Here is a 13,411-nt window from a genome sequence, read left to right as displayed (position 1 = left end):
TAATGACTCAAATGTAAATGTCTATCCTCCTCCAATCTTTTGACAACTGTTACAGAAAATCCCATGTGATGTGTATTTTTCACACAGCCTCTTCAATCTGTACAGGTTTCTGTGTCTTGTCTTTTTTTCTACCTCTGGTCTCTCTCCGTTCTCTTTTCCTCTCTGTAGACTCAGACGAAATTGGAGCATGCCCGTTTTCGGCAGCTTGAGCAGAATCTGTTCCTCGAAAAGTCGAGAGCAGAAAAGCTTCAGAAAGAATTAGAGGTGAATCGGGTAACTGATAGCCCATCCTAGAGCCCCTGCCTGTATCCATTTTCCTTTGCGCTTCTCCCCTGTATCATTTGTTTTGGTTGCTGTGGGACTTGCAGCACAAATCCTTATCATTCCTGCCCTGCACCTGTCTCCAAACTCAGTCACTCATACAGAAAATCCTGTCAGTTACGTCATCAAACGGCATAGACTACAATCAGAATTGGATGCCATTGCCCTGATTTATTTACCAATGCCAGGAATGCTCTGTACAGATATTAGGTTTCATGTTGAGAGAAAAAAAATTAAAGCCTGACGACTCACACTAAACTCTTACGCTATTCTGTCGTTGCAAAATACTTTAGTCTGAGACTGCCATCATTGAAGTTGTTTGCGGTGACGTGGGGCATTGTACAAAACAAAGTCATTTCACCAATCAGAGTATCAAAGCCAATGCCGAATTTTCAAACCGCCACTTTACCTACGTGTGTTCTGGCTCTGACCCAACCCATAGGTTTCTGGACCAATCAGAAATCCCCGAATGTGTTCGCATTCGGTGATGGGTCAGAGAGGTACTCAGATCCAGAATCATTGCGGATAAGAAACGAATGTCTGTGGACGTGGTGTAGCGTTTGGCCGGAACAAGGAGTCTGAGTATTCAGGCAAACAAATTGCACAAGTGTAACCTGAATTGATTATTTCATTAATGAATGAACAATTGGCCTCACATCCAGTAGAAAACCTCTCTATCGCGTCTCAAATGACACCCTATTGCCTATATCATGCACTACTTCTGACAAGAGCCATATGTGCTCTATGGGGAATAGTGTGCCAGACACAGCCTCTATCTATTTCTCTCTTGGCTCTCTTTCCTCGTTCCTTTTGCCGCCCACTCACAAAAATCTTGTTTGAGTTCGCAGGGTGCAATGCTGGAGCGATTGTCAGCTGTAGTCGCCGTTGTTTCCACTGTTGATGTCGTAACTTTAGTTTATAAGGAGGTTAAATTGGTGGCATAATATTAGAATTAGCAGTTCTGCTGAGGACCAAAATCTTGCCTTACACAGTTATGTACAGATATATACTGTCACATAATCATTTTGTGGTGAAACACACTTAGCACATTTGGGTCATGAATGTTATATAGCGCTACAAATATACTGATTTTACCTACAGGGAAGACGCAGACTTGATGCAGCACCCTTGAGGTTGGGTAAGAGAACCAAGGTGAAACAAAATGGACTCGTCGTTTCGTTCAGCTATCTAAACTGTTTGATTCCCAGTTGTCTATTTTTGACGACGTTGATCTTGCGAAGTCAATCTTGCCTTTTTTATTGAACTTAATTATTATCTCAATGCTATTAGGGAACTTTTTGATAACTACTTTTCCTAGAAACCTATCAACTGTAGCGTTGATTTTGCCTCAATGGTCTGTATTAACATACTATGCACTCTGTGTCATTATGTCTGCTCTGTCAAACATGGAGTTCTGTCATTTTAATTGGATGTTTGAAAATGTCACATTTGAATTGCTATGTGTGGTCCTAGTGATTGCCTATCTATGTGTAGTGTTATGTCTGGGGGTTTCTGTGTGGGCTTTGTGCATCTGCCTGGCTTCTTTAGTGGCAAAATAGCAAAGAATGGCTTGCTTTCTTCTGATTAGGTTGTAATGCACCTGCTGATTTTAAAAGCTCAACTTGTTTTTGATGTCTGCGAGCAAAGCATTTCCTCAAACCAAGGGATTTCCATTGTAATGCTGAGCAGTCTGCTGGCCCAGCTTGTACACTCATATGATTCTCAATAGGCCTCTTTTCCTGGGCCTGCATGCTGTAATCAAGTATTTTATTTGGACGCTTGGTGCTTGAAAGATGCCATCCTGTTTCAGGCAAGACGTCATCCCCGTTACAGGACTGACACTATCCGGTCATTCTGTTACGGGAACGATACTCCTGACAGTTTCAGTAATGACTCAAACCACATTAAGGCAATGACGGTCTCTCTCTCTCTCTCTCTCTCTCTCTCTCTCTCTCTCTCTCTCTCTCTCACTCTGCCTCCACAGCAAAGCACAGTTGAGGAGCAGAGCCGCGTCATACAGCTGGAGGATGAACTGGCTCTGCGTCGGGCCGAGATCGAGGAGCTCCAGGTCCGGCTCCGGGATGCGGCCAAGGACGGGGACTCCACCCAGAGGCCGGTGGCCCAGTCGGAAAACATTCTGCTCCGAGAGCAGCTCCTGACGGCAGGCCGGGAGCACCACAAGGAGAGCAGCCAGCTGAGGGAGAAGTACGAGGCTGCAGTGGCAACGGGCCAGGAGGAGACAGACAAACTGAAAGCCACGGTGGACAAACAGAGCCAGGAGATCAATGAGCTGAAGCAGAAAGTCCAGCAGGCCTCTACAGAGAACATGGAGATGATGGACAACTGGAAGGTGAGAGGCACTATTCTCAGAACATAAAGGGAATTAAATTACTCATTTGGAAATGTAGGTCTCTCTCTCTCTCTCTCTAATCTTGTATCCCTCTCCTCAAGGTCAAGCTGGACACCCTGGTCAACGACCACCAGCGTTCCCTTGAGGACCTGAAGGCCTCGCTGTCCAGCGGCTCGGCCAAAGGCCAGGAGCAGGAGCCCCAGGAGCTGAGGACCACACTGGAGAGCCTGCGCATGGAGCACCAGCTGGAGCTGGAGAATCTCAAGGCCAGGCATGAGATCGAGGCAGCCATGCTGGCCAAGGAGCGTGACAGTCTGCGTTCACGCCTGCAGGATGCCAAGGACCAGCTGGTTGAGAACAGCCAGAACTGGAATAGCCAGGCCCAGACGAAGGCCAGGAGTGACCAGCAGGCCCTGGAGCTGAGGGAGGTCTGGGAGAAGTTCCAGAAGGCCCAGCTGAGGGTGGGCGAGCTGGAGAGGCTGCAGGGCGAGCAGGACGGCGCCCGAGACAAGCTCCAGGAGCGCTTGGAGCTGGCTGAGAAGAAGATGGTGGACTACAAGGCCCTGCAGAAGGCCGAGGCCCAGAGTAGACAGGAGCTCTACAGCCTGGAGGAGAAGCTGAGGGTGACTGAGAACCGGCTGCAGGCGGTGCAGGATGACCACCACATGCCACAGGATGCCAACGTGAGTCCTCCGGGGGATAACTGTGGTAGCATTGGTTGTATATGCTATGCTGTGCTCCAGATGAGAGTCCTGTGACCCAACTATAAAATGCACTAAGGTTGCGTTTAGAGCGCTAAAGGGCGCTAATGTCTTTATTCATGTGATATAATACTAGCTTTCTAGAAACATTCTTTACACAAGTAAGTCAAATACTTCCACATGATATCCATGCTTTTCTAGTTCCTTGTGTGTTTCCATATCTTGTCCTTCAATAAACAAATAAAGCAATGAGTTGTCATGGATTTTAACTCTCAATTTTGTCTCCCTCTCAGGTTATAGAAAATAATGACATCTTGGAGGAAAAGATGAAGCTAAAACAGAATGTTGAAGGTATCGTAAATGTTAACCTGGCTAATTAAATTGTATTGTTACTGTAAACATATGTTTAGGAAAATGAGGATGGTTTTAAAGACCCTTAATGTCCAACCGCTGTTATAGTAAAGCATCAATGTCAGACCTCTGCAGGCTTTTGATTGTGCTTTGAGGACCTTGCATACCGTAAAACTTCAGTTATTGGAATCACCCATTTTTATTCCCAGTAAGAAACTGCTAGCCCTTGGCTGCTAACAGCTGAGAACTGCTAGGTAACTGGCATGCACAAAACAGTCAACATTGGGTGTAAAGACAGAAATTGAAAAGGGTCTATCTGCAGACTGTGTTTACTAGATGCTGAACCCACTTACTTTATGCCACGCCAACTGCCATTGAGGCTGTTAGCTATCTAGCAGCCTCCCAAGTGGTGCAGAGGTCTAAGGCACTGCATCTCAGTGCTAGAGGCGTCACTACAGACCCTGGTTCGATTCCAGGCTGTATCACAACCGGCCGTGATTGGGAGTCCCATAGGGCAGAGCACAATTGGCCCAGCGTCGTTAGGGTTTGGCCGGAGTAGGCCGTCATTGTAAATAATAATTTGTTCTTAACTGACTTGCCTAATTAAATAAAGGTTTATAAAAAATACATCTAGGACACCGGCACACAGTGCCCTTCGCCCCCCGCCTGCTAAACACTGCTTTCCCACAGTTATTTTAACGTTACAGCAAAGGTATTCACTACCCAGTAGTGCCACGCAAGAGTTGGGTTGGCTACACTAGCTACGTACTTCCCTCGCCGTAAAGTTAACAGAACTGCTGGCACAGAATTTAGTGGGTGCGACATGTAGTAACCACAGTCTGCAGATAGACATTATTGCAGAAATCGTCCGATCGTCCTCGTGGTAAAAGTAAGAACTGCCGAAAATGCACAGTCAAAGAGGATAATAATTATTCTGTCAAGAGGCATACTAAAACAAAACAAACGTGACACAGTATGTGAAGGATAACACATTAGTGAAGGAAATGAAGAAATTCATTAAAATCCTGGAAGTGAATGCTAGAATTAAACAAAATGTACTATGCAAATGAGCAAAAGCTGTATGCGTTGAGGAAATAGACGCCTTTTTCTAATAAGCGCCTGTTGTGTTCATTGATTTAAGCAAATAAACGCCCAGGCTTTTAATTGAAGTTTTACGGTAGTTAGATTCCAAGGTTTTTGACCAATGGTGGTTTTACGTTTCTTTCAGAAACTATGGAGAATCTGACCAAAAGAGAAAGAGAGGTCTCTACTCTCACATCACATGTCGATGCCCTCAAATCACAGATAACTGGTAAATGATACTGCTACGACTACGATATGTTGTGTAAAAGGTGAAAAGAGACTCCGCACACTGATGAAGACCTCATGGGAGCATAGAATATAGTGTGTGGAGTATATCTCCACCTTTTATTGAACATTCTTTGATATCCAGAACCAATCCAGAACCAATTCAAGTCAATAGATGTGTGTATGTATGTAATCTCTTTTTTTCTATTTATTGTATTTTGCACTCCATGAATGTCTTCACAAATACGACACATTCATTCTCTATCAACTACATGCACAGTATTTGATTGCCTGAGAACATTTACTCTCAAATATATTGCATGAAAAAAAAGTAAAGCAATGAAATGATAAAACTAAATTAATTAATAATAAAACAAATGAATAATAAAAATAAAACATTTCACTGACTGTCGACTGAATATACATATCCTTTTTTTTAACAAAAATATAAACGCAACATGTAAAGTGTTGGTCTTATGTTTCATGAGCTGAAATAAAAGATCTCAGAAATTTTCCATACGCACAAAAAATGTTTGCCAAGATAATCCATCCACCTGCCACATATGGCATATCAAGAAGCTGATTAAACAGCATGATCATTACACAGGTGCACCTTGTGCTGGGGACAGTAAAAGGCCACTCTAAAATGTGAAGTTTTGTCACACAACAAAGTGCCACAGTTTTGAGGGAATGTGCAATTGGCATGGTGACTGCAGGAATGTCCAACAAAGCTGTTGACAGAGAATTTAATGTTCTACCATAAGCCTCCTCCAACGTCATTTTAGAGAATTTGGCAGTATGTCCAATCGGCCTCACAACGACAGTATGGAGTCGTGTGGGAGAGCAGTTTGGTGATGTCAACGTTGTGAACAGAGTGCCCCATGGTGGCAGTGGGGTTATGGTATGGGCAGGCATAAGCTACGGACGACAAACACAATTGCATTTTATCATTGGCAATTTGAATGCACAGAGATGCAGTGATGAGATCCTGAGGCCCATTGTCGTGCCATTCATCCACCGCCATCACCTCATGTTTCAGCATGATAATGCATAGCCCCATGTCGCAAGGATCTGTACACAATTTCTGGAAGCTGAAAATGTCCCCGTTTTTCCATGGCCTGCATACTTACCGTGTACAACAGCGTGTTCCATTCCAGCCAATATGGAGCACACCCATTGAAGAGGATTGGGACAACATTTCACAGGCCACAATCAATAGCCTGATCAACTTTATGCAAAGGAAATGTGTAGCGCTGAATGTGGCAAACGGTGGTAACACCAGATACTGACTGGTTTTCTGATACACGCACCTACCTTTTTTTAAGATACCTGTGACCAGCAGATGCATATCTGTATTCCCAGTCATGTGAAATCCATAGTTTAGGGCCTAATACATTTATTTCAAATAACTGATTTCCTTATATGAACTGTAACTCAGTAAAATCTTTGAAATTGTTGCACTTTGCGTTTATATTTTTGTTCAGTGTATATATATTTAAAGTGCCGACATTGCAGTACTTGTTGGTCCAAACCAAACATTTAACTCTAAATCCTTCTCAAACTTATTTTTGTCCACCAGCCTTGGAGGGCAAAGTTCGCTTGGGTGAGAAGAAGGGCGATGCCCTGGTCAAGGAGAAGATGCGCCTGGAGGCCGACCTTGAGTGCATGACCAAGAAGTCCCATGATGCATCGGGACAGCTGGTTGTCATTAGCCAGGAGCTACTGAAGAAGGAGAGGTCATTTAATGGCGAGAGAAAGAGGGAACACTATTGATTTTACACCACAGCTCAGTATTTTCCCTTTGAAATACGGAATAAAACATGGCAGCCCACCCAAAGCTACAAGATATAGCTTACATTCATCTGAAGGAGATTAGATGTTTGCTAATGCACTTGTATGAAACTGTCCCCCGTCTTTACACATACAGTATTTTGTGCTAGAGTCATGCGTTTTCAAAGACTGACAAAACAGTCGCAACTCGTCTTTGTGATATGCAGTCACTAGACGTATGCTAGACATCTGTTTTATGAGGATCAATCCACCTCAGTTAAGGTAATGGAGAAAATTAGCCTGATTAAAAGTAGGCCTAAAAGGCCTTTTCACCCCTCAAGTCATTGCATTGTCATAGCTGAGAAAGTGTCCCATTCCTCAGTCTAAGGCATTTAGGGAGATTACGCACAGCGCTTAGGCCTGGAAATTTAAGCAAACATTTATTGAAAGGACAACAGCACAACATTATGTATCTCAGTGACTCTTAGGGCACCTAAGTTTGCAGTATTTGACTGTGTCAACTGCCTTTCATAGAGAAAAACAAATATTCCATGTATCATAGATAGGTTTGGGTCATTGATAGTGAAACAATCCTGAATCTAGCCTGGGTGCCAGTCTCTTTCTGCTCTCTTGCCAACTCTGGGGAATTGTCATGCAAATGACACAATTGGAGTTGGCAAGAGCACAATCAGGTCTAGGACCAGGCTACCCTGAATCAGGAAGGCAAGGGTAAATCTTAACGGTACTCTTTATTGTATCGTCCCCTTGTGTCAGGAGTCTGAACGAGTTAAGGGTGTTACTGCTGGATTCCCCTCGCCACTCGCCCGGCCTGGACCGAGACCTGAGCCGAGAGGTGCACAAGGCTGAGTGGAGGGTGAAGGAGCAGAAACTCCAGGATGACATCAAGACCCTGAGAGACAAACTGCTCCTGCTGGTGAGAGGGGAGGGGCTGGGAGATGTCAATCACAGTGCTGGCTACTCATCCCATCGTGTGTCCATCAACTTAGGGTTGTATTCACTAGTAACCAAACGGGAGTAAACAGGCTGAAACGAGGAGGAATGCTTGTTTTCTTTGTTAAACGTTTTGCTATGGTGTTGACTAATCAATGTGACATAGTTTGTTGTGTTCCCACAAAGATGAACTCTGGTCTAGAAGTAGAAAAGCTCTACGTGGTTAAGATTATAAATGTTCCATGTTTCTTATTTAAAGTGGATACAGTATTTGGCTATTATTTCATTCATGTCTGTATCCTATATGATTTAAAATATGTTTGACTCTGTGTATTCATATCAAAGGCAGACCTAGCAATGACAGATGTAGCCCTCCACATTTGTCCAGCAATGGATTGAATAACTAAACAGGGTTGTGTTCATTAGGGCCCACAACTATAAAAGTCAAAGTAGTCTATTCCTGTTAAAGTCTGTTTTATTTATTTTAGTGCCTAATGAACACCCAGTTGATCCCTACACTTTATGTGTGTGTTCTCAGGGCAGGGAGAGGGGCTCGTCCCCAGATCACAGGCGCTACTCTATGCTGGACCCGTCGACCCTGGACTCGGAGGTGACACTTCTGCGCCAGCGGCTCATGAGCACAGAGGAGGCTCTGAGGGGAGCCCTGGAGCACAACCAGGAAGTGGACCAGCTGGTGCAGGCCATGCGCACGCACCCAGACAAGAGCGAGGTAAACTAGAACAGGACCACCTCTAGCTAGCACTTGTTTTGCCTTTCTGGGACAGATTTTGTTTTATAGTGACTATTTTGAAGTAGGGTCTACTTGCAATGACTGTGATTGTTTTTCCCTATTAAACTTAGTTTTTATCCAGAGCGACTTACAGTCACCCTAATTTAATGTAATATAAGCTACAGTTGCAGGCACTTAAAGTTAGGCCGTGTCATGGTTTTGGCAGAACAATTCCCACAATGTGTGTGCAACTAAATGTGACACTCTATCGTCTCCAAGTGGTGTAAAATACGTATGAAAAATACATTAAAGTACTACTTAAGTCTGGGGTTTTTTTTCTCGGTATCTGTACTTTACTATTGACATTTTTGACAACTTTTACTCCACTATATTCTGAAAGAAAATAATGTACTTTTTACTCCATACATTTTCCCTAACACCCAAAAGTACTTGTTACATTTCGAATGCTTAGCAGGACAGGGAAATGGTCCAATTCAGAGCATCCCTGATCATCCTTACTGCCTCTGATCTCACGAGCTCACTAAACACAAATGCTTCGTTTGTAAATGATGTCTGAGGGTTGGAGTGTTCCCCTGGCTATATGTAAATTTAAAAAACAGGAACATCGTGTCATCTGGTTTGCTAAATATAAGTAATTAGAAATTATTCATATTTTTCCTTTTGATACTTAAGTACATTAAGCAATTACATTTACTTTAAACCCAAGTATTTTACTGGGTGACTTTCCTTTAACATGAGTTGTTTTCTATTAAGGTAACGTTACTTTTACTCAAGTATGATAATTGGGTACTTTTTCCACTACTGTCATCTCCTTGCGATAGTTTGTCACAGAAACCTTTACCCACAATGGTAACATGAGTTTGATTGGCAAATGTTTAAAAAAACGTGTTTCTTGAACGGCAAACAGTGTATGTACCATGTAACAAAGTACTAACAACACTGCAATTACACTGTACTTGCCTTTGTAACAACCACATAAATACATGGTTTCAGTGTAATTTAATATAAAGTGGTACCGTTACAAAAGTCAGGATATATGAGTTTGAATAGTGTAAATGCACGCTTCTTTCATGATTCTCTTTCAGGTGCATGGTGGTGCAAATTCAGCCAATGGAATTCATCAACAGAATTCGTCCTTTACTCAAGATGTAGGTATTAATTCATCATAATAGCACATCAATCACACATGTTGTATGTCATATCAATTACATTTATCTTAACTCTATAGATCAGTTAGTTACTCACTGTCTAGAGATTTACTAAATGCCATTATTGCCATTCCCACAATGAGTTGCATAAATACAACATTGACAGCCGGTTTACCTAACACAGATAAAGACTATTTCTAGACTTAAAAGCATGCTCAATAGAGAATCTCCATTTAAAATGCTTTTTCTTCTAAAACAAGGCATAATCTGCCCTAAATTAACACTCTGACTGATATGTATTTGACACATTATTTGAGCTTCTTCAATTTGATGGCTTGCTCCCCAGGAACAACACTGATATAGGAGAAGAAGAGCTCATCTTGAATTGGGGAAATACAGAGGTACATTTTAAAAGAAGAAGTCAGTATGACTTGGGACTAGCACGCCACTGGACTCCAGACAACATTTCCTGTTTACAGTTACTACCAAAACAATGTCTCTCTATCTCAATATGTACATTCATCTGTTGCAAAAAAGAAAAACACCCATTAGCCAAACTTAAGACAGCTTGAAGATACTGTAAAATAGTTGACAGAGGTGAAGAATTATAGGTATGACTTTTGAAAACTGATACATACCCTGCCTACATACCCAAGGATGGTATTGGACATTTGGGCATGAGATAACCTTTTATCTTAGTTTATTAAAGATCGTGACCCTATGAGCCTTGAAGGATGAATTGTGACTCCAGAGAATGAAATGACTCTGGTGTCTGATTGAAAACAAAGATTAAGAATTTGGCCTCAATCCATCACTTTTTGTTTTATTTATTTGCCACACTTCTTTTTTTTAATCCTTCTTAGATTACTGTAACTGATTTGACCAGTGACGTTCCATTTGCTTCATAGCGAACATGCTCTGTAGTGAACATGTGAATGAAACGGGGATGCTGCTGGATTTAAGCTGATGTTGTATCTACATATGAATATAGCTGCATTATCTGAAACCTGTGCATACTGTAATTGTGTATTTAGTCAACTGAACCAATGCAACTTGGTGCCGTATGTGCACCAAATAGCTATCAGTTTAATGGTTTACTCATTTGAACTAAGTAATCCTTAATTCCACTGTGGCTTTACTGGATAGTGGGAAACCATACCACTTTGTAGTGTTTTCATACACGTGAGGGGAAAGAAATGAAAAAAGAAAGTCTTAACTTCCTATTGTTGATCATTTATCTAAATAAAGTTCAACCTAGATCAATGCCTTGGGATCACTTTGTCCTTTGATTCGAGTAGGCCACTCAACGGCTGTTTGGAGCACAATGCAAACAATGGAACATTCAAAGCTTGTCCCAAATGGCACTCTATGACCAATATAGTGCACTACTTTTGACCAGAAAAGTAGTGAACTATATAGGGAATAGAGTGCCATTAGGGATGGAGACCTACTGTAACTGCTTCCTCCATTCTGGATGATCCCTCCCTTCTGGATGTAAACAACTAATCACAATGTACAGAATTGATACGTTACGGTCTTCCAAATGTTATTATCTCTATTGAACAAGCCAACAGGGAGATTCTAAATGCAGTCCATTACTGTATTCTTGGGAGATTAGATGATATTCTGGCTGCGTCTCGAATGGCACCCTAATTTCCTACGTACAGTGAGCTCCAAAAGTATTGGGACAGTGACAAATGTTTTGTTGTTTTGGCTCTATACTCCAGCACTTTGGATTTGAAATGATACAATAACTATGAGATTAAAGTGAAGACTGTCAGCTTTAATTTGACGGTATTTTCTTTCCTTATCGGGTGAACCATTTAGAAATTACAGCACCTTTTGTACATAGTCCCCCCATTTTAAGGGACCTTAGGTATTGGGACAAATTCACTTATGTGCATTAAAGTAGTAAAATGTTAAGTATTATCGCAGTGCTAGAGGCGTCACTACAGATCCGGGTTCGATCCCGGGCTGTATCACAACCGGCCGTGATCGGGAGTCCCATAGGGTGACGCACAATTGGCCCAGTGTCGTCTGGGTTAGGGGAGGGTTTGGCTGGGGGAGCTTTACTTGGCTCATCGCGCTCTAGTAACTCCTTGTGGTGGACCGGGCACCTGCAGGCTGACCTCGGTTATCAATTGAACCTTGTTTCCTCCGACGCATTGGTGCGGCTGGCTTCCGGGTTAAGCGGGCGGGTGTTAAGATTCGTGGTTAGGCGGGCCATGTTTTGGAGGACCCCTGACTGGACCTTCGCCTTCCGAGCCCGTTGGGGAGTTGCAGTGATGAGACAATGTCGAAATTGGGGAGAAAGGGGGGTAAAATACAACAACAACAAAAAATTGTAAGAATAATATTAATAATAAGTTCAGTATTTGGTCCCATATTCATAGCATGCAATGACTACATCAAGCTTGTGAATCTACAAATTTGTTAGATGCATTTGCTGTTTTATTTTGGTTGTGTTTCAGATTGTTTTGTGTCCTTTTGGAGTCAATTTTATTGTAAATAAGAATAGAATATGTTTCTAAACACTTCTACATGAATATGGAATAGCTAATCCTGAATGAATTGTGAATAATGATGAGTGATAAAGTTAAACGTACAAATATCATACCCCCAAGACATGCTAACGTCTCACCATAACAATAACAGGGGAGGTTAGCATTTTTGGGGGGTATGATATTTATGCATCTAACTTTTTCCCTCATCATTATTCATGAATCAATCAGGAGGATCCGTAATCATGGTAGCATCCAGATTAGTGTAGAGGTGTTTAGAAACATATTCTATTCTTATTTACAATAAAAATGACAATACATTATCTACCATTAATTTCTATTGGGCACAAAATAATCTGAAACACAACTAAAACAAACAGCAAATGCATCCAACAAATGTGTAGAGTCACAAGCTTGATGTAGTGATTGCATGCTATGAATATGGGACCAAATACTAAACTTTTGACTACTTTAATACACATATAGGTAAATTTGTCCCAATTATTTTGGTCCCCTAAAAATCGGGGTTCTATGTACAAAAAGTGCTGTAATTTATAAAAGGTTCACCCGATATGGATGAAAATACCTTCAAATTAAAGCTGACAGTCTGCACTCAAACCCGTAGACATTGTATAAATTAAAATCCAAAGTGCTGGAGTACAGATCCAAAACAACAACAAAAAATTGTCACTGGCCCAATACTTTTGGAGCTCACTGTGTATTGTGCACTACTTTTGGCCAGGGCTCTACCTCTGGTCTAAAGTAGTGCACCATTGTGAATGCAGACTCTGTCTTTGGGAGAACATTATTTTGATGTGACTAATGTGGAATGTAAGACTTGGGGATTGACATTTCATGGGCAAAGTGTAGGGCTGGCCTCTGGTCAGTGAAACTGAAGCTACAAATTGTCATTGGATATTGTATATGGCCTTTTTCAGATAGATAACACTTCGTACCCTTAATGCTGTAATGATTTCTGAGATTGAGTCATTAAATGTTAACAATGTGGGCAAAGGATTATGGTGTTTTATTTCATGTGGACATATTTTCTGACGTGTTAAGCATTTATTCATGTCGTGTGCAGACTACGTAATGAGCAGCTGACCAATTACGTAAGGCTTTAGCTCTGGGTTAACTGAGATTAGGCCTTTATTGAACACCCATTTAACATTTTCTCACTCACAAATAAATCCTGTTTGTAGTTTTCTTACCTGCTGGACATGGGCACACACACACACACACACACACACACACACACA

The 13,411-nt window shown here is 41.9% G+C and overlaps 1 protein-coding gene across 4 annotated transcripts in view; it reads left to right on the top strand.

Moving 5' to 3' along the window:
* LOC139420762 (CAP-Gly domain-containing linker protein 2-like) overlaps positions 1–13,160 on the top strand; it is a 74,208-nt gene extending 61,048 nt beyond the window's left edge. Inside the window, exons 9-18 of one of the 4 annotated variants that reach the window (XM_071170979.1) lie at positions 169–264; positions 2,306–2,671; positions 2,773–3,354; positions 3,666–3,723; positions 4,952–5,035; positions 6,611–6,767; positions 7,576–7,735; positions 8,291–8,482; positions 9,589–9,651; positions 9,998–12,135. In XM_071170979.1, coding sequence (XP_071027080.1) covers positions 169–264; positions 2,306–2,671; positions 2,773–3,354; positions 3,666–3,723; positions 4,952–5,035; positions 6,611–6,767; positions 7,576–7,735; positions 8,291–8,482; positions 9,589–9,651; positions 9,998–10,009 — 1,770 coding nt within the window. In that variant the 3' untranslated portion in view covers positions 10,010–12,135. Of the gene's footprint in view, positions 1–168; positions 265–1,422; positions 1,474–2,305; positions 2,672–2,772; positions 3,355–3,665; positions 3,724–4,951; positions 5,036–6,610; positions 6,768–7,575; positions 7,736–8,290; positions 8,483–9,588; positions 9,673–9,997 lie in introns of those variants that run through there. The other 3 variants (XM_071170982.1, XM_071170980.1, XM_071170981.1) reach the window with 3 other exon arrangements.
* The last annotated feature ends 251 nt before the right edge of the window (positions 13,161–13,411 follow it).

This window comes from Oncorhynchus clarkii, chromosome 12, assembly GCF_045791955.1.
Source record: "Oncorhynchus clarkii lewisi isolate Uvic-CL-2024 chromosome 12, UVic_Ocla_1.0, whole genome shotgun sequence".
NCBI lineage: Eukaryota > Metazoa > Chordata > Actinopteri > Salmoniformes > Salmonidae > Oncorhynchus > Oncorhynchus clarkii.
This window is presented reverse-complemented; position numbering and strand designations above follow the sequence as displayed.